Source organism: Misgurnus anguillicaudatus, chromosome 21, assembly GCF_027580225.2.
Source record: "Misgurnus anguillicaudatus chromosome 21, ASM2758022v2, whole genome shotgun sequence".
NCBI classification, from domain to species: Eukaryota; Metazoa; Chordata; class Actinopteri; order Cypriniformes; family Cobitidae; genus Misgurnus; species Misgurnus anguillicaudatus.
Window position 1 is genome coordinate 37597642 of NC_073357.2, and position 20725 is coordinate 37618366.

The window sequence follows — 20725 nt, forward strand, 5'->3', positions numbered from 1 at the left end:
TTATTTACATAGATCAAGGGTGATGTGTTTTGGATTGTGTATATTTTTTGCACTAATCTATGCTTTTCCTGTGTCTGTTATGTGTGTAGAAGTGAAGTTGTATAAGCACCTGTTGTCTCTTCTCAATCTCCAGTTTCATGCGAATGCCAAGGCAGCGGAGAGTATCCTGAAATGTCTGTCTGAGCGCTTTCTCCATCAAAACCTTATGAAATGCCCCAACTACAATTCCACAAACAAACACCACTACATTTGACAAAATCTAGAGAGTGAAACAAAGAGAGAGGGAGACAAAGAGATTAACATTTCAACATAGAAGTGTTACATCCTTCTCAGTTTGTTTGCTAATAGCCCTACAGAAAAATCCAGCTAAGACCAGCATAAGCTGGTGAGCTGGTTTTAGCTGGTCCCCAGTTTGGTTTTAGCTGGTTTTGCTGGTGTAGCAAGCTGGTCTAGCTGTGTTTTGGTCACATTTTAAGTTGGTCTAGCTGGACTTAGCTGGTCATGCTGGAATACTAGCTGGTCCACTAGCATGACCAGCTTTGTCAGGCTGGGAGGACCAGCATAAACCACCTTAAACCAGCTACCAGCTTATGCTGGTTTTAGCTAGATTTTTCAGTAGGGAGGTTTCGTACAATTAAAATAAAACTGTTTCAAACTTAAATCTTCATTTATTTTTGCTTTTACCTGATTGGCTATGAGTGATATGGGGTCCTTCTGGAACACTGTGAGGCGCACTAATAGGACAATGATGTGAGATAGAGACGAGATGATACTCAGAGTTACAGCATAGCTCATCTGGAATGGCAACATGGTATAAACTGTAATGATGATGAAGAGGAAGAAGGGCACCTGAAGATACAGCAAAAGAATTGGAGAGATAGAAAGAGGATGAGAGAGAGAAGTGTTATGTAATATAGTTATGTAAAAATGTGATATGCCAGTCACCCAAGTGAGCATGCATTTGCACTTTACCTGGTCCCATGGTGGTATTTTGCTTATTTTGTCTCTACTGAAAATAAAGGTAAAGCCCAATGTGAGGTGTGTGGCCCACACAGCAAGGCCAAGCAAAGTTCTCCATCTCTGAGAGAGGGTCTCTATACAGAGTAACAGAAATATAGCCAGGAACAAACACAACGCTCCTCCCAAAACACCCACAAGTGGACCATGATTCTGAACTTTCTGAAACACACACAGAGAAAAGCAAGATGTAAAATATCATATAAGCAACCTCAAAGGCCTAGAAGGAGAAGCTTGTGTGCATGTATATTGCCAAACAATATTTCCTAAAAACTTTACTAAAGTGCAATTGTCTTGAGTCTCTAACAATTAAAACTTTACATGTTTGTGTCTACATGTTTATACATGCACTCTTTCATGAAAGCATTTGTTTTGAACAATAGTTGCAAAGAAGCTTTCCACTGTTTTCCTTTTACTTTTCTTAGGGGAGACAAACAAACACATTGTAGTCAAAATGTATTAAAAAACACCAAGGGCCCTATTTTAACGATCTGAAAGCGCAAAGCGCAAGTGACTTTGTGGGCGGATCTTGGGCGCTGTTGTTATTTTCCCGGCGGGAGAAATAACTCTTGCGCCAGGCGCAAATCAATAAGGGGTTGGTTTGAAGTAGGTTCATTATTCATAGGTGTGGTTTGGGCGTAACGTCAAATAAACCAATCAGAACGTCATCCAACATTTCCTTTAAACGCAAGTGCGCAAGTTCCATGGCGGGTTGCTATTATTATGACGGATTTACCAGGCGCACGCCAGGAGCGGTTCACAGCCGAGGAGACTTGTAAGAGCAGTCAAAGACAGAGAAGTTGTTTTGTATGGGGATGGTAGAAACCCACCCAAATCAGCATCGGTTAAACAGGCGTGGGAGGAAATAGCCACAATTGTCTCATCAGCTGGCATCCCCAGGACGTTGCGCCGCAAGCGCTACAATGATGTCAGGAGACGGGGGAATCCCAAGCTTGCCAGCATAAAGCGGGCACGCCATGTAACGGGAGGTGGATCTGCCTCTACACATGACCTGACGCCAGCAGAGGACATCGCTGCGTCCACCCTCACCGCTGAAAGCCAAGAAACGGCAGTCCAACCTCAAAGTACACTTACAAATCAAGTTCACATACATTAAGGTTTCTTATGAAAACATTTTAATAATTACTTACATAAAATAAACGTAATACAGCCAAACAACAAACTTATGAAAATATTTTAATCGTTATTTGCATGATAATTTTTAAACGCAGCCACATAAAATAAATAAAAACTATCACCACAATGCTCACCACAATGATTTCCCTTATCTCATGTGTTAATATTTTTTATTGTAACAATTTATGATTTGCAAAAATAACTGTTGCATCTGTGTAGATTAGATAAGCAAAGTGTGTGCGCGTTGTGCACGCTATACATTATGGTCAAGCATGTGCCCTTAAAATAGCATAATGAACAACGCGCAAAGCACCACTGACTTTAGACTAGTTTTTTCTGGTCAGTGGCGCAATTGCTTTTTGAAACTGCAAAATAGCATCAGGGATGGTTTGCGCAGGAACACGCCTCCTTTTTTGCGCTGAACCGCCCAGGGAGCGCAAGTTCATTCCCTAGTTTGCCGACGTGCGTCTGTGGAGGAAAAAACCCGCTGTGCGCCGGTGCAAAATACGAATGATACATGCGTCACTGACAAAGTCAATTGCGCTGGGTGCAAGATAGGGCCCCAAGAGATCATGTAATTCATAAGCAGAGTTTCGCGTTTGTGCTTAGGGGGCACCTACTAGCAAGTTGGCTGCAATACTTTAAGATTAGTGAGAGAGTGCAGCTTAATGGTCGTAATCCTTTATTGTTTTTAGCATAATTTATTCAGTCTACAAATTTAAATATTAAGATAAGACAAATAAAATATGAAATCTTACATTTTATTAATAGCTCAGGCAAAATCATAATTGGCTCTGGTCTGTCCCCCAAAACTCCCCCTATGATCTGATTCGATAAAACCAATACCAGTTTCAAACCAGAGACTGTTTAACCATTAAAAGCAGATTTTGGATTATGTAATTATGTTTCTAAAACTGAACCATACTTCTCATGAACAGGAAGATAGTCCAGACTTCAGTCTCTGGAATTTAATCTCAGAAAATATTAAATGGATTTATAGACTCACAAAGTAAACAGATACAGACATTCAACCACAAACCAGACCCTCACGAACAGACAGGTCAACATCCCCTTGAATCTATATTTCTAGTCTATAGAAGTCTATAAGAATAACACAGCAAGTCTTACACTGTCTAATGTACCACCACTGTATGTCCTGTGTACAAACTGTACATGGCTGAAATGACAATAAAGCTCATCTGACCTCTCTAAAGTCTGATGTAAATGTAGAAACTCTGCCCTGGGATTTTACATTACTTTGTTTTTGGTACTTAAAGGGGACATATCATGAAAGTCTAACTTTTTACATGTTTAAGTGCTATAATTGGGTCCACACTGCTTTTATCAACCTAGAAAATGTGAAAAAGAACAACCCAGTAACTTAGTTTTGGTAAACCATTCTCTGCAATGAAAAATAGGTCATTAAAGTCATTGAAATTTGGCTCCCCTTGTGATGTCAGAAGGGGATCTTTTATAATAATACCGCCCCTTAGTCAGCACTATCCAACCACAGCACTGCCATTTAGTGCAGAGATCAGCTCATTTGCATTTAAAAGGACACACCCCAAAACGGCACATTTTTGCTCACACAAAGTGGCAATTTTAACATGTTATATAATAAATTATCTGTATTTTGAACTAAAACTTCACATACGTAATCTGGTGATACCAAAGATTTATTTTACATCTTAAAAAAGTCTTGTGAAATGTCCCCTTTAATATAGAGGGAGTGATATTTAATTAACCTGTATCATTTTAATTTCCTGGTTTACCAATACTTTTGGTCCAAACATCATTGAATCATCCAACCCATTAAGGCAAGAGACTGTATTCAAAATGTACAACATAGTAAATGAATGACTTAATTTATCAATATTTAATAAATCGATAATAAAAAAATGGCATTAACATGATAAAGTTCATAATTGACAAAGCCAACTGATTCAATTACACTATCAAACTAAAAGCTGTGACCTGTGTGGGCCTCTCACCCAACCCACATATAGAGACTAACCGCAGTGAGTCCTCTACTCATCTTCACTTAATTGCTTTACCATTCTCTAAACATGTGGAATTATTACCAAGATACATTACAGACTTAACTGGAGCAGATATACATACCTCAGTCAAAAAGCATGCAAACACACACACACACACACACACACACACACACACACACACACACACACACACACACACACACACACACACACACACACACATATCATCCTACGGACTTTGTGAAAGTTCAAAAAGATAGTAAAATAAAAACAGACACAAGCCCACACAAACAGAGCCATGCTAACTTATTCTTTCCTCCTACAACCGGTTGGTGTTGAGGCAGAAGGTTACAGGAATTTGCACAGATGGTATAGTGCTTATCTGCTAGAGAAATTAACAATAGCAGTAGAATAGGAGCATTCTGGGACCTCCCCATAACAGCTGACTGCTGAGAATATCTTTGTGCATGTATCTTATCCAACATAGAAGAGTTAAGTGAGAAAGTGCCACATATACCCAGAGCAAGAACATTATGCTTATTACACAAAAAAATGCCATTTTGATAAGGATCAGATTATGCAAGTGATCATGGTACCTCAGTCACCGTAGGATTATATAAGAGAGACAGTTTAATCACCAGCAGGCTGACTTAGGATACTGGGATCGGAATGAAGTAATATAAAAGCGAATCCCATGCACTTTAAAAATAAAGAATACACTGCTGTGGCAGGTTATTATTTTGCAACCGTTCCAACAGCATGTGTTCGATATCTGATCTGTGCATTTGTAAGTGAGGAAGAGGGAGTAAATGATTATGGACTCTTACCAGTTCTAGGCTGAAGAAGAGCACTAGCAACGTTGTACATGTGAGAATGCTCAGTCCCAGCAACAGAACGAACGGCTGGTATTGGCTAATGCCAGAAAATTTTCTGTACAGTGCTTCCTGTTTCAACTTCTGCTCGTTCAGCAAGTATTTCCCTTTTGCTGGCATCCTGACCAGTGGCAGTGCAGCAGCCGAATAATACTGACCAATCACAGCAGAGCAATCAGATGGCACAGAAGTACACCTCCTTCCATCCAGAGGAGTGCGTGGCTATGCAGAAATCCCCATAGAAACCACACAAGTGTGTGTGGGAGGTCATTCCATTGCAGAACACTTCATCTTGCCCCTCCGAAGGACCTGCTCATGTCCTTTACGCTATTTTTCTTCTTTCTGTGTTCAGTCGTACTATGCTTTTGTCCCTCACTCTGTAATAGCAGGCAGAGCGTAGCGACCTTTTAGGTGCCTCCTTATCGGTTTCTGGTTAGGTGCCTGCAAGACAGAAAATGAGAGAGCGAGAGAGATTTGTTAAAAGCACTATAAAGATCGCTTTGTTGTTCATAAAATCTTTTACAACACCTCCTGCTTTCATCCTATGAGCCTTTTTATTTAAAAACTTCCTAGACCTATTTTAAAAGCTGTCAAATAATTCATGAAGGATTTAAAATCACAATTTCAGGTCAACTTTGCTCGTCTCTATAAACACTCCTCTGTGTAGTCATTCCCACACTGGCTGCTCTCTGTCTTTAAAAAGGATTTTGGGCAGAGTTCAACATTTGTGGATTCAGTCTTCTCTTCATTACAGAGACTAATGCTGATGGCTGCTCTCCATGAAATCCTCTGCCAAACCTCAACTAAACTTACACAGAAAAAAATACACAGTGAGACACGCATAGCTCTTTAAAGAGAAATCTTTGGTGAGGATTATTTTATGTGACCTGTGCCCTTCTAGACACATAGTCCATCTTAAAGCATGTGTGTTTGTGGCTATGTGTTTGCATTGTGACAGCTGCAGGCAAGCATATGTAATACTTGCATGTACACACATGCACACAGCCTACAGGAAACCTTGTGTAAACAGAAGTATTACAATGAAGGCTTCATCAAAACTTTGCTTCTTTTCTGTGAGCTGCCTAACGGTCCATATCATCCTACATCCTCTTTCAAGTGGAACAACGGCCCACAGAGGAGGAAGAGGAGACATGACCCTGTAAATTAAAGGGACACTCAACTTTTTTTGAAAATATGCTCATTTTCCAGCTCCCCTATTAAACATTTGATTCTTACCGTTTTGGAATCCATTCAGCTGATCTCCGGGTCTGGCGCTAGCACTTTTAGCATAGCTTAGCATAATCCATTGAATCTGATTAGACCATTAGCATTGCGCTAAAAAAATAAACAAAGAGTTTGAATATTTTTCCTATTTAAAACTTGACTCTTCTGTAGTTACATTGTGTACTAAGACCGACAGGAAATTAAAAGTTGCGATTTTCTAGGCAGATATGGTTAGGAACTATGCTCTCATTCTGGCGTAATAATCAACGACTTTGCTGAAGTAACATGGCTGCAGCAGGCGTAGTGATATTACGCAGTGCCCGAAAATAGTCCTCTACCATTGAAAGTAACCAAGGGGACTATTTTCGGGCAGTGCATAATATCACTTGCAGCTTTTAATTTTCTGTCGGTCTTAGTACACGATGTAACTACAGAAGAGTCAAGTTTTAAATAGGAAAAATATCAAAACTCTTTGGTTATTTTTAGCGCGATGCTAATGGTCTAATCAGATTCAATGGATTGTGATAAGCTAAAGTGCTAGCGCCAGACCCGGAGATCAGCTGAATGGATTTCAAAACGGTAAAAATCGAATGTTTAATTCTAGGGGTGCTGGAAAATGAGCATATTTTCAAAAAAAAGTGGAATGTGCCTTTAACTGTGTGTGTCCAAAAGTCCTGATTTCTCATCACATGTAATTAATGTTTGAGAACCGCAAGCATACAAAAAGGGAAGCATAAACAACAGCCTCGCATCCAAGCGCAAACACACAACACAGCAAACCTTGAATGTTGTGTGACGCTGACACAAGTCTCAAATTAGAAAGGCAAATGACACAGTATTTATTGTAATACTACTATCATATTTTTCTTGCATTCCTTTGGGTGGCGATAAACTACATTAGATATAATCCTAATGGCAATTTTATTTATTTAGCACCAAATATAGCCCAATTTGACCAATGTGCTTTACAATTAAATAAATAAAAACACATATTTAATTTAATAATTAAAAACCCGCAAATATGATACAAGAGTGGTTCAACATTCTGAAATAAAATAACGGTAAAATACAATGCAAGAGTGCTTAACATAAATGATATGCTTTATCAAACAGAAAGAATTTCAACTTATTCTTAAAAACATAAAGACAAAGTAAGTCCAATAGAAAGGGGCAAGTCAAGTGCTTTCACTCTCCAACACTATTACAAACAGCCAACAAGGATTTATATAAGGTGAGCGAGAGAAAGTAAAGAGACAGTGAAGGTCGTTACAACAAGTGAAGAGACAGCAAAGTAGTCAGTCCTATTGAAGTGCCTCTGAAAAGAAGCATAAAAACAGGGGGGCAGAGAGAGAAAGAAAGAGGGGTGGAGAGTGAAAGAACTGGGATGCTCCCCGATTTTCTCTTTGTTGATGCTCATTACAAAACTAAATGACAACACTGTGTCACTGTTTCACTCTCCCAGACAACAGCACCTAAGCCAACAAGCAGCCTTTATATCCCCATTCTAAAGTTACCATGGCAAAGGAACAATCTGGTAGGGCAATAACAGAGAGAAAGGGGAAGAAAGAAAGAGAGAGAGAGAGAGAGAGAGAGAGAGAGAGAGAGAGAGAGAGAGAGAGAGAGAGAGAGAGAGAGAGAGAGAAATTAGATTAAATAGTCTTCATGCATGTGTGGGTAAAGTAAGGGTGTGTGGGTAAGTGAGAGGGCAAGTCCTTTTCAGCGAGTTGCTGATCTAGTTTCTGGAAGTGACATCATGAAGTGGGGCAGCTCTGCAGCAGCAAAACCTAAACAATAATCTGATGCTAAACATGACACAAGCATAGCTCTATAATCTGCCCACCTTCTCAAGGTGAAACGTTTTGCAGTTGCACACAACACTGCAACACACTGTGAGATTGCAGACCAATGACAAAGCAAGACAATAAAGATTCAATGACTTTATACATGCTTATTAACATTATCAACACCGAAGGAATTTATTTTGGGAGGGAACATGCACACACACATATGACTGATTTACAACAATGTCCTTTAAGTTATACCTAGATAACGGCAGGTAGTAAACCTGCCAACACCTTTGACTTATGTAATCTTTGTTTATTTATTCTTAACATCATTCCAGCATCTATGGCTATATTCATGGCAGAAACCAGTCAATCCACACACAAATTAATCCACAAAACTTGATCGATACACACATTGGAGAAGGGGCAATCTGACATTTTTAAATGTACCTAACCTGCATGTTTTTGGATTGTGGGAAACAAGTGTATCCGGAGTAAACCCACACTGACACAGGGAGAACATGCAAACTCCACACAGAAAGACCACCCATCCCAGCCAGGGCTCAAAACGGGGACCTTCTTGATGTAAGGCAACAATGCTTCCCACTGAGGTAAGCTGTTGTAAACTCTTATGTAGTTTTATCAGGTGCCATTATTAAATGCAGTTAAAGAATGTATTTCTTTTATACTTCTCATGCCTAAAGGTCGACCACCCACACACTTTTGTTAAGAGAAGACCACCCTATTGGAATCTAGTTGTAAAAAAAACAATATAGATGGGGTGCAGGTGGTGTGTCAGTAACTAAATCGGATAACCTGAAAAGCAAGCAAAAGATATGTTGCAGAAATCAAGTCACATTTTTAACTAAACTTTATAACACATTAAAAAATATTTTTTTCATTTTAGCTCAGTATTATCCCTCAACACCAGGACAGATGAAAAATCTAAACTCAAAGATCACTTCTCTTCTATCCTGACAACTTTCCTGCTAAGAATAGAAAACGTGAAGGTTCAAGTGATTTCTCATCCTTCTGAAAGCTTACACATGAAGAGGTCACTATTCGCTTACTCTTGTGCCATCTCACCTTTGAGACTTACTATTAGACATTTTGTTGTAAGGTTGGTTATTTGCAAACAAATTGTGTCTGTCTCAAATACATCTTGCATATCTGCTTTTGTGGAAAAACATGTGATGGAGAAAACAAGAGGACAGGAAGAGGGAAGTGCATATACTGTATGTCTTCATCAAAGCCACTTAAAATGTGACATTCCAACAGCTTCATGTGATATGACAGCTGGTGTTTTTTATGGTTAAACCGAGGGCAGCATTGCCGGCAACAGCCTTTCAACACATCATAAAGGCCCATTCTCTGCCATATTCCAACAAAATCAATTATAAATGCACTATTTACACTCATTATCTCTCTGAGCACATCATTTAGTCCATGCCATTACATTCTATCTGTTTGTGTCTGTTTAGAGTAGAGCACCACAGTAATGTCTTAAAGATTAAAGCAAAGTACTTTAAAGTCTTTAGTCTTAATAGGCTGGCACCCTTAGGGGTTTATATGTCTGTATAGAAACCACAGTGAGAAACCACATTTCTTTCAACACAAAAGACAATTTCACCTCTGAAATCTGGAATTCAGCATCAGGAAATATAATGTGAACAATGATATGATTATTGTTATGATGATCAAATGATGAAACAGGGTACCGTGTAGGGCTGGGTATTGGCAAGGGCCTCACGATACAATACGTATCACGATACATGCACTGTAATAAATACTTTGCTGCCTTAAAATTTTTTGCCGAATCAACTCGGATTTACAAGTCATTTTAACTTACTATTATTTATCTTGACTAGAGATGAGTTGTTATAACTACAGATGAGTTGTTATAACTTATAAAATTAAGTTGACTTTTCTCAACTATATTTTATAAGTTGTGACAACTCATCTCTGTTGACATGACTTATCTAAATCTGAGTTGATTTAACAAAAAATTTTAAGGCAGCAAAGTATTTTTTACAGTGTGGGTCATGATACAATGTATCACGATACAATACAATGCGTTGCATGTTGCGATACTTTGCAATGCTTTTCCTTTAGTTTTATCAAAAGTGTAAAATAAAAGAGCACTTTTTTTTAAGGTTTTTTAAAGCCAAAGTGCGTCCACACGAAAGCTGCAGGTGTCTTAAAATTTTCTGCCATTTTTTCACTCCCGCTTACTTCTGAGACATTGGCCGTATATAACAGACAACTGGACAGGGACAACTACAGCAGTGGCGGAGGAGGTTGTTTGACGCACACAGAGGGATTTTTATATAGCTTTAAAATATCGATAGTAGAGATTGTAATATCGACACTATCGTGAAAAAAAAAAGGATTACGATAGTTAGCTGTATCAATATTTTTGCACAGCCCTAGTACCGTGGCTCTATCTGAAATACAGTATGTAATACACACACACACACACACACAGAAATCACATCGTAGTCTATAGGGCAAAGAGAACCAGGGCCTAAATTTTAGCAAACACTACATGGCCAACTGTATGTATGTGTCCTGTTCTAGAGGGATTGGCTATTTTAACTATTCCAGTAAAAAGGGTTTACCATACAATGTTATAAAAGTTAAAAACAAAGCAGATGGTTCAAAAAATGTTCAAATACGGAGTTCACGTTTTCTTGCGTTTATACAATTTTTTTTACCCAAACATATCTCAAAATGCTGCAATTATCCTTGTAAATGTAGTGTGAAGTGTCTTAGTGAATGTAAAAAGTTCAGAAAAAAAGCCCATGTGTAACCTTATCCTTGCATTATGTCTTAACACCCTAAATATACCTGCGGCTGTCTCTTTTTAATGTTAATCAAATAATAACAGACAAAGACAAGATCACTTACAGTTCTTGACCGATTCACTTTTTCAAATAAAGATTAATCTATGTTTACAATAATGTACTATTTACAGTGACAACTATGAATACAGCAGTACTATTTTACATTTGATTACTTTATTCAATTTCTGTATTAAAAAATGGTGCTCCTGTATGCTCCTCAGTGGTAGAGCATTGCGTTATACCTTGTGATGCACTGTAATGGCGCTTTTCCATTGCATAGTACCCCACGGTTTGGTTTGGGTCAAGTCGGGTAAGCTCACTTTGGCTTGGTTAGCTTTTCCATTGAGTTTAGTAAAACTTTGCTGTGGGAAGGATTATAGGCGTGTCTTTATATTTGCACTGCCTGCTGCTGTATCATACAAGTGAGAGCATTGTTGAAATGCTAAACATCCCCATACATTAATTTATTTCTCAGTCCGCCATAAAATCAAAATTGGCCACCACAAATAGATGTATTGCACATCGCGTTTATCACTACCTCTGTCAGTTACCTCTGACAGTTTCTGTACAAACACCGGTGGTGTCGTCAGTTGACGTGCTCCGCTGAGCCTCATTTAAGTTGCATATACACATATAAGTTGCTTTGAATAAATGTGTCTGCCAAATGCATAAATGTAAAAGTACAGTACCCAGGGCTCCAGACTGCCACCAAATGGTGGCATTTTTCCACCAAAATTTCAGAGTGTGCCACTGAATTTTACATCCAGTCGCACATGTGCGACCAATAAATTTGACCTTTTTTGTGATATGACATTGAATTTGAAACAGCACATTGTACTTTCTGCATCTATCCTGAAAGTATTTATTAGTAATACAGTGAAAATGAGTAGAAATGTGAATATTTGGTTAGCATGTTGATTTACGGTGTGTGCCCCTAAATTTTCTGGTTGCGCCCCTAAAATTTTTAGTTAAAAAAAGTGAAAAAAGTTAATCTGACTCTGGAGCCCTGGTACCATTAAATAAAAATCTGAACAGCATTTTTTTATTTCATTTGCATGTTTGTATATATTTGTTTTAGCTCATAATTTTATTATCTGTTCTTAATTTATTACTGACTTTAACAGTTTATGAAATTTATATGAGCAGGGCTCGAAATTGCGACCATTTTGGTCGCATATGCGACCGAAATTTAATCTGTGCGACCTTAAAATATATTTGGGAGCATTTGTGCGACTGCCCATTTTGTTGTGACGCGAGTTGATTGTGATCCTGCGTGCTGGCGCTGTCCCAGGTTCAGTGTTCTCTCCAACGATACATAACCAATCAAATTTCACCATTAAGTTCTTGCGTTTAATGAAGACCGCAGATTGGCCAGCCGATTACAGCCAAGGTTATTACTGTATTTTTTTAAGAGCCAGACGTACCTTGCTTAAACATGGCGAAAGTGCCAAAAATACAAGACGTGTCATGACAAATGTGTTTATTATTGATGGAGACACCGAGCTGTCTGTCAAAGTGTGTTTGATGGTGTATGTGCGCATGCGCTGGTGAATGGACATTCGACAAACATCCTTGTGGTCCATGTTGCTGTGGAACACAACAATGCTGATGGTATGTTTTTGTTGTATTTTTTAAAACATTGCCTATTTAGTATTAAAAGCATCCTGGTAATGCAGTTATCAATGCCAATATATATTAGCCTTCTATATTAGGGTCACTTTTGTAATGTCACAATTAATCAGTGTTTTACGTGTTTGCTAGATTTTCTATGTAATCTTAATCATGTTACCTGTAATTGTTAAATTATTATTGCTGCAATACTATTTCAACAGCATTTGGGTATTAATTTAGGAATTTATGCAGCATAAAATAAAATAAAATAAAATAGAAGACCAACTTTTAAATGCTGGCCATAGGACGTGTAAAGCCCGGTGGTGGTGTTTTATTTTTAATAAAATAAATCTATAGACCCCTTCAAGGTTTGTAAACATTGAATGACTATCGGGTGCGCGCGCAGCACGGGGTCGAACTGTTCATACCATTTAGGCTTTATAATTTAATCTAACAGTGCTGAAAAATGATGACTTACCTCAAATGAAGTGAGCACTACAAACACAAGCCTCTTTGATCTTTGCATTGTCCCAGTCTGCACGTTAATTGCTTGCAAACGCAGATGTTGTATTTTTTTGTTTTTGAGATTCTGCATGACTCGCGAAAACTTAACGGAAGACCTGGTGCGATTTTCACAGCCCACGACGTAAGTAGGCATTTTTGACGATACCGAATAATACGCAACTGAATCTGCTGTAATGACTTTTCTGACCCCGACATGCGCAGTGGGAACAGCCTGTGACGTGAACCGTGAAGGGGCCTATTAACATTAACATTGTAGTTGTGGTGCTTTTAAATTTTTTGATGGATGTGCCTAAATTTTTGCTGGTGCTCCTAACTCTTTAAAGTTGGGAGCATCAGTGCTACCAAATAAAAAAGTTAATTTTGAGCCCTGATGAGCTAGGCAAATAGCTTTTAATGTCATAACCTTACAGTTACATGGGTCAAAAACAATAAAAAATGTGTTTTTATTTTAGAAAATAAAAACATTTTTATAAAACAAATTTTACTTTTTGTTTTTTACATTTTAGATAATTTTGTCAGGGCAAGTAAAATCTGAACCACTGGCCTGAAGTTTATATAAATTTTTAATCAACATAATACTAGTGCGGTTACATGTATTTAGGAGTTTCACACATCTTGGCATGTTATGTTGTATATATATAAAATTTAGTTTGGTGCCGAGCATAAACTTTCCATCACTGTGAAATACGCAAAGTGTGGCAAGTTAAACTGTGCTGCTTTTCTACTGCCAAACAGTAGGTTACTTTATTACTGTTGACACAACAATGGGCAGCAGTGAGGCCTACATAATTTTATGACTTTACAGAGCATAGAGTCATTTTAACTCTGCTTCATCTCTGGTGAATCATAGAAAAGGTGTGCTTAATGGCTCCCTGAAGAGAGAAATATACTCTTTAAAGGAAACATATTCTGGCATCACTCTAACAACAACAGTGTTATCCTTCGGAAGCACAGACAATAGTGACCCTGCCTGCTGTTGGACAGCAAGGTCAAGCTACAAAGGAACTCTGGTAGTGTTGATTTGGGTGGCACTGGACAAACAGTGTGTTTGTGAACTACCGCACCCTTCCCTTTACCTACAGTACATCACCTATGATGTCCACATGCAATATTGGCCATTGTTCAATAAAAGCATAGTAATACACATAGAAAAACACCAAACTGATTTTTAGATTGGATTTCTATAGAACCCCTAAAGTGCTTTGACATAAATCAAAACTAATCCTAGTGATTTCTAGTGCCTAGATGAGAAATCAAATTCAGCAAAATAGTCTCAGCCTGACTTATATCTTACACAGATCCTGTGTCACAGGCATGAAATAGTTTTTTGCAAGCTAAATATAAACCACAAATATTTTGTTGTATCACATGATAAGTCAATGACAGATTGATTTTGGAAAAGATGTTACATGAATATAATCTTTCTGTTCACTGTCAGCTGGCTTTAGTGTTACAATTTTCGAGGTAGTGAAGAGCTTAGGACTGTGCTTGTTCTTGGGGTGCCATCAGCCAATAAGTGCTATCAGGACTTTTTCTATGAAAAGGCAGAAGCAATTTACAGCTTAGTTGACTGAATAAAAAAACTGTATTCAGAAATGGGTCAATAACTTCTTCCACCCTGAAGCTATTTTGGGGATTTTCGCCTGGACTTGGCCTACAATTTCAAAAGCTTCCCATACCCACATGCAGAGGTTTACATACAAATGTTTGGTATCATTTTACAGGAAACCCTTTGAAATTACATAAAACACTGTTGAAAGTGCTAAATATGGTTGTATGTGATGTCAGTCCTCTAATAAACACAAAAATAAATAGGCGCTTTTTGATGTTTTTTTTCTAAAGTTTTTGTTTGAAAGTGTATAACTCTGGCCCTGGGTGCCTCAGCTCCCTGCAGACAGTTTTGTTTGATTCCAGCAATTGCCAGCTTACAAAGGAAAAAGGATTTTTTTCTCTATCATAATATATACAAAAGTTATTTTACTCCAACTGAAGGGAGGAATAATACCCTTTTTGTATTTAATTTGCACCTAAAAATATTTGAAGTGCTCCCATAAGCACATACAGTGGAATAAATGCAATTGCTTTATATCATTTTAAAGAAAACACTTTGAAGTTACATAAAAAGCTGCTGTTTGTGAAAAATATTGTTATTTATGTTGTTTTTCATACAATGAAATACCAAATTTTCTTTTTTTATGTTGTAAATACTGCCTTTGATAGTGTATAACTCTGGTTCTGTAGCAGACTGCAAACAGTTCTGGTTGTTAACAGCAGCAGACAGTAAACACCCAAAAAAAAGAATGATGTCTTTAGCATGTCGCATTCAAAAGTTATTCTTATTTTACTGAAGTGAGCGAAAATACATTTTTCATATAAATATTAATTTTTTAATAAAAAATAGCAAGGGATTAATTATGCACACAACCAAAGAAAATGTTGTGAATGGACTCATTTTTTAGAGTAGGACCTAATATAAAAGATGGTGTATCATTTGTGGCTATATGTGCTATCTGAGGCAGTTCATGCTCAAGTTTCACATACGTTTACAAAAGACGATTTTTTACCTTATTATTCATTCAACTATTGTTGGATATGTGTTAATAATAGAACAAAAATAACGCTGTAGCCTTATTCCTGAGAATGAGAGCTTTCATTTGATATAAGACTTGCCCATGTTTGTGTCACGGATTTGCCAGGTCCTTCCACACACACCCCTCATCATCACAGATCACAATCACCAGAGTATTAATCAGCTGCACCTGTCACCTCTCATCAAGCATTCCCTTTATATATCACTCACAAACACACAGTCATCGTCCGGTCTCGTCACAAGAACATTACTGTCTATGTGATTACCAGACTCTCTAACTTCTATATCTTTACAGAACTTCTCCTGAACATCATCATCGTCATCATCATCATCTTATGGATTATCTCTTCCCCAGTGTGTCTGTGTGTCTGTGATTCCCCTCTGAAGACCAACAACATTCATCTCTACATCTGCATATTCTATTATTCAATAAACTCTGTTACATTTTATATATATCTGTCTCCGTAGTCTTCTGTCAGTGACAGAAGACCGGACCAACAACCAACTAACACCATGTCTCAACAGGATACTTTCCAGAACCTGGTGGATACATTACGCAACGAACTACTACAGACACAACAGACCACTGTTACTCCTCAGGCTACCGCTAACACAGTTCCCATGGCCCATCCAAGCCCATATTCTGGTGAAGCGAGTGAGTGCAAAGTATTTTTATTACAATGTGAGCTTATCTTTGAGATGCAACCTAACCGTTTCCCTACAGATAGCAGTAAGATCGCTTTCATCATGTCTCTACTTACCGGAAAAGCGTTACACTGGGCAGTCTCAATCCGAGAACAAAATGGCTCCGTTCTCCAATCCTATCGAGCCTTTAGTGAACACTTTCGGGAAGTCTTTGGATTTCCAGTAGGTGACAACTCCATTTGTGATGAACTGTACAATATAAAACAAGGTAACGATTCGGCAGCAGAGTTTTCATTGCGTTTTCGCACACTAGCGGCAGCTAGTGGTTGGGATGAACGAGCCCTCATCACTACTTTTCGTAATGGATTAAAAGCTAATCTTCGACTACAACTGGCTGCGTTTGATGACAATATTGGTCTTGAACGATTTATTCAAAGAGCGATCAGAACTGAAAATCGCATGCTTGCCTGTAATCCATCTCAATTTGCACTCTACCGCTCACCAGAACCGTCCCCTCCAGGACCAGAACCCATGCAGTTGGATTCCACCCGCATCCCACTGTCAGAGAGACAACGTCGGATTAAAGAGGGGTTATGCTTATACTGTGCCAGTAAAGGACATCTCATCGCTGATTGTCCCATCCGTCCACCCCGGGCGTTGGTGAGTACTGTCCAACCAGAAAAGCATATTTATACACCTCTTACCACAAAGGTGAAATTATCCTACCGTAACGTCTCCATTATAGTATCTGCACTCCTCGATTCAGGGTCGGCCGGGAACTTCATCTCTTCCCAGTTATGTAGACAGTACCACATCAAGAAGGAATCCATCGAGCAAAAGTTAAAGGTGCAGTCAATCACCGGAAAACCCCTCAACCGCTCCGATATCCGTCAACGATCTGGAGAAATCACTCTGACAGTGGGAATCTTACATCAGGAGAGGATAAAATTTCTGGTCCTGGAGAATTCCACCGCGGATGTGATTCTTGGACGCCCATGGTTAATGGAACATCATCCGGAGCTCTCTTGGGACACAGGAGAAATTAAACGCTGGAGCAGTCAATGTTTTCCAAGATGTTTCCCAAATCTTCCAAAACCTCTTCCTCCAAGTGAAAAACTTCAGGTATGCAGCACCTCTATTGAAAGTCCTAACGAAAATGTTTCTGTATCCATCCCTTCAGAATACAAGGAATTTGAAGATGTCTTTTGTCCCAAGAGAGCTTCCAAACTACCACCTCACCGGCCATGGGACTGTGCGATTGACCTCCTCCCGGGTGAACCAGTACCAAAAGGTAAAATTTATTCATTATCCATACCAGAACAGGAAGCCATGGAAAAATACATTACAGAGGCCTTAGAACAAGGGTACATACAACCGTCCAATTCCCCTGCTGCTTCTCCATTTTTCTTTGTCACCAAGAAGGACGGCGGTCTCCGACCCTGTATTGATTACCGTGGCCTGAACAACATCACTCGGAAGTTTCGCTACCCTCTTCCTCTCGTCCCTACGGCACTGGAACAGCTCAGAGGCGCAACCATTTTCACCAAACTCGATCTCAGAAGTGCCTACAATCTGATAGGAATCCGAGCCGGTGATGAATGGAAGACCGCTTTTGTGACCCCTACTGGTCACTGGGAATATTTAGTGATGCCATATGGCCTAGTAAACGCTCCTTCAGTATTTCAAGACTTCATGCATACCATTTTCAGAGATATTCTTCATCGGTTCGTGATTGTCTATATTGATGATATTCTTATCTATTCCAGTGACCTCAAAACTCATGTACAACATGTCAAGGAGGTACTACAGAGACTTCGACAACACTCACTCTTCATCAAAGCAGAAAAATGCGAATTCCATCAACCACAGATACGATTCCTGGGATATGATGTCTCATCTAACGGAGTGAGTATGGACGAAGGAAAGGTAGCAGCCATTAAAAACTGGCCTCAACCCAAAACGGTAAAAGAATTGCAAAGATTTCTGGGCTTTGCAAACTTTTACCGGAGATTTATAAAGAACTTCAGCCAGATTGTGACTCCTCTGACATCTGCCTTAAAAGGTAAACCAAAATTTCTGTCTTGGAATGAAGATACTGCTAACGCTTTCCAATTTCTGAAGAAAACCTTTTGTGAAGCACCCGTTCTAGTACACCCAAATCCTAACAAACCTTTCATTGTAGAGGTAGATGCATCCTCAACAGGAGTCGGAGCCGTCTTGTCTCAGCAGCAGGGGAAAACATCTGACGTTCGTCCTTGTGCTTACTATTCTCACAAGTTCAGCCCGGCGGAGAAGAATTATGACATTGGTGATCGGGAACTGTTGGCCATCAAGCTGGCGTTAGAGGAGTGGCGTCATTGGCTGGAAGGTGCACGTCATCCATTCACAGTGCTGACAGATCACAAAAATCTTCAATATCTTCGTGAGGCAAAAAGACTGAATCCAAGACAAGCAAGGTGGGCTCTCTTCTTCACTCGTTTCCATTTCATCATTTCCTATCGTCCAGGAACAAAAAATTGTAAAGCCGATGCTTTGTCAAGGATGTTTATTGCGGATGAAGATCTCTCTCCCCCAGAAACCATTCTTCCTGAGAAAATCTTTGTGTGTCCCATCGATTGGAGCCAGGAAGATGAGATTCCCGAAACCACCAATGTTCCGCCGGGTTGTCCTCCAGGAATAAAGTATGTACCCTTGCAACATCGGACATCTCTCATCACCAAAGCTCACAACTCTGTAGGCACCGGTCATCCAGGCGCCCAACAAACCCTCTCGCCGCTAAAACATCGCTTCTGGTGGTCTAATATGGCAGAAGACATCAGAAGGTTCGTGAGGGGGTGTAAGGAATGTGCTATGGCCAAAACCCCAAGGCATCTACCCCATGGTAAACTACGTCCTCCTCCTGTTCCTCGTCGCCCATGGCCACATGTAGGTGTGGATTTCGCCACCAATCTTCCTCCTTCTCAAGGTAACACCTGTATTTTCGTGGTGGTAGATCGATTTTCAAAGATGCTACGACTAATACCTCTCAAGGGTTTACCAACAGCAATGGAATCTGCAGAACTCCTTTTCCAGCATGTGTTCAGATATTTTGGCCTCCCAGAAGACATCGTCTCAGACAGAGGACCTCAATTTATATCTCGAGTCTGGAAAGAATTCTTCAAGCTGTTAGAGGTAACTGTGAGTCTCTCTTCAGGTTATCACCCCCAAACGAATGGTCAAACGGAACGTAAGATCCAGGAAGTGGGTCGCTTCCTCCGAACCTTCTGCCATAACCACCAGGACTCTTGGAGCCAGTTTCTACCCTGGGCCGAGTATGCACAAAATTCCCTACACCAGCATGCTACGGGTCTTACACCATTCCAGTGTGTACTCGGTTACCAACCACCCATGTTCCCCTGGACTGGAGAACCCTGCGACGTACCATCACTGCAGCACTGGTTCCAAGAGAGCGAGAGGGTCTGGGACTCAGCTCATCATCACCTCCAATCCGCCATCCGCCGTCATCAACAGCATGCAGATACCAGAAGGTTCCCTACCCCGAACTTTCAAGTTGGTGATAAGGTTTGGTTATCCACGCAAAACATCCGTCTCAGATTACCTTGCAAGAAGCTGAGTCCCAGGTACATTGGTCCCTTTACCATCATCAAGGAGGTCAATCCGGTAGCCTTTCAACTTCGTCTTCCAGCACATTACCGGATTCACCCCGTATTCCACGTATCACAATTGAAACCATTTTACTCACCTGTCACTTCTGTTCCTCCCACAGGACCTGGTGAAGAAGCCCCCCCTCTTGATGAAGAAGAAACCATCTACACCGTCAGGCAGCTCCTGGACTCCAGACGACGAGGTGGGCGGCTTGAATACCTGGTGGACTGGGAGGGATATGGACCAGAGGAAAGATCCTGGGTTCCTCGTGATGACATTCTTGACCCAGAACTCCTCAGTGATTACCATCAAGCACATCCAGACAAACCTGCTCCCAGACCCAGAGGCCGTCCTCCTCGGCGTCCTAGAGCTCAAGGGTCCTCAGGAGCGGACCCTCAGGGGGGGGGTACTGTCACGGATTTGCCAGGTCCTTCCACACACACCCCTCATCATCACAGATCACAATCACCAGAGTATTAATCAGCTGCACCTGTCACCTCTCATCAAGCATTCCCTTTATATATCACTCACAAACACACAGTCATCGTCCGGTCTCGTCACAAGAACATTACTGTCTATGTGATTACCAGACTCTCGAACTTCTATATCTTTACAGAACATCTCCTGAACATCATCATCGTCATCATCATCATCTTATGGATTATCTCTTCCCCAGTGTGTCTGTGTGTCTGTGATTCCCCTCTGAAGACCAACAACATTCATCTCTACATCTGCATATTCTATTATTCAATAAACTCTGTTACATTTTATATATATCTGTCTCCGTAGTCTTCTGTCAGTGACAGTTTGTCATATTTTAAAAATATGAAAT

General features: G+C 39.8%; 1 protein-coding gene across 4 annotated transcripts in view; it reads right to left on the bottom strand.

Annotated features, from left to right (window-relative positions):
* adcy7 (adenylate cyclase 7) overlaps positions 1-20725 on the bottom strand; it is a 58101-nt gene that overhangs the window by 22151 nt on the left and 15225 nt on the right. For all 4 annotated transcript variants that reach the window (XM_055205858.2, XM_055205841.2, XM_055205868.2 and 1 more), the window contains exons 2-5: positions 4982-5467; positions 973-1179; positions 685-849; positions 110-259 (exon numbers count right to left, since the gene is read on the bottom strand). In XM_055205858.2, coding sequence (XP_055061833.2) covers positions 110-259; positions 685-849; positions 973-1179; positions 4982-5146 — 687 coding nt within the window. In that variant the 5' untranslated portion in view covers positions 5147-5467. The remainder of the gene's footprint in view (positions 1-109; positions 260-684; positions 850-972; positions 1180-4981; positions 5468-20725) is intronic.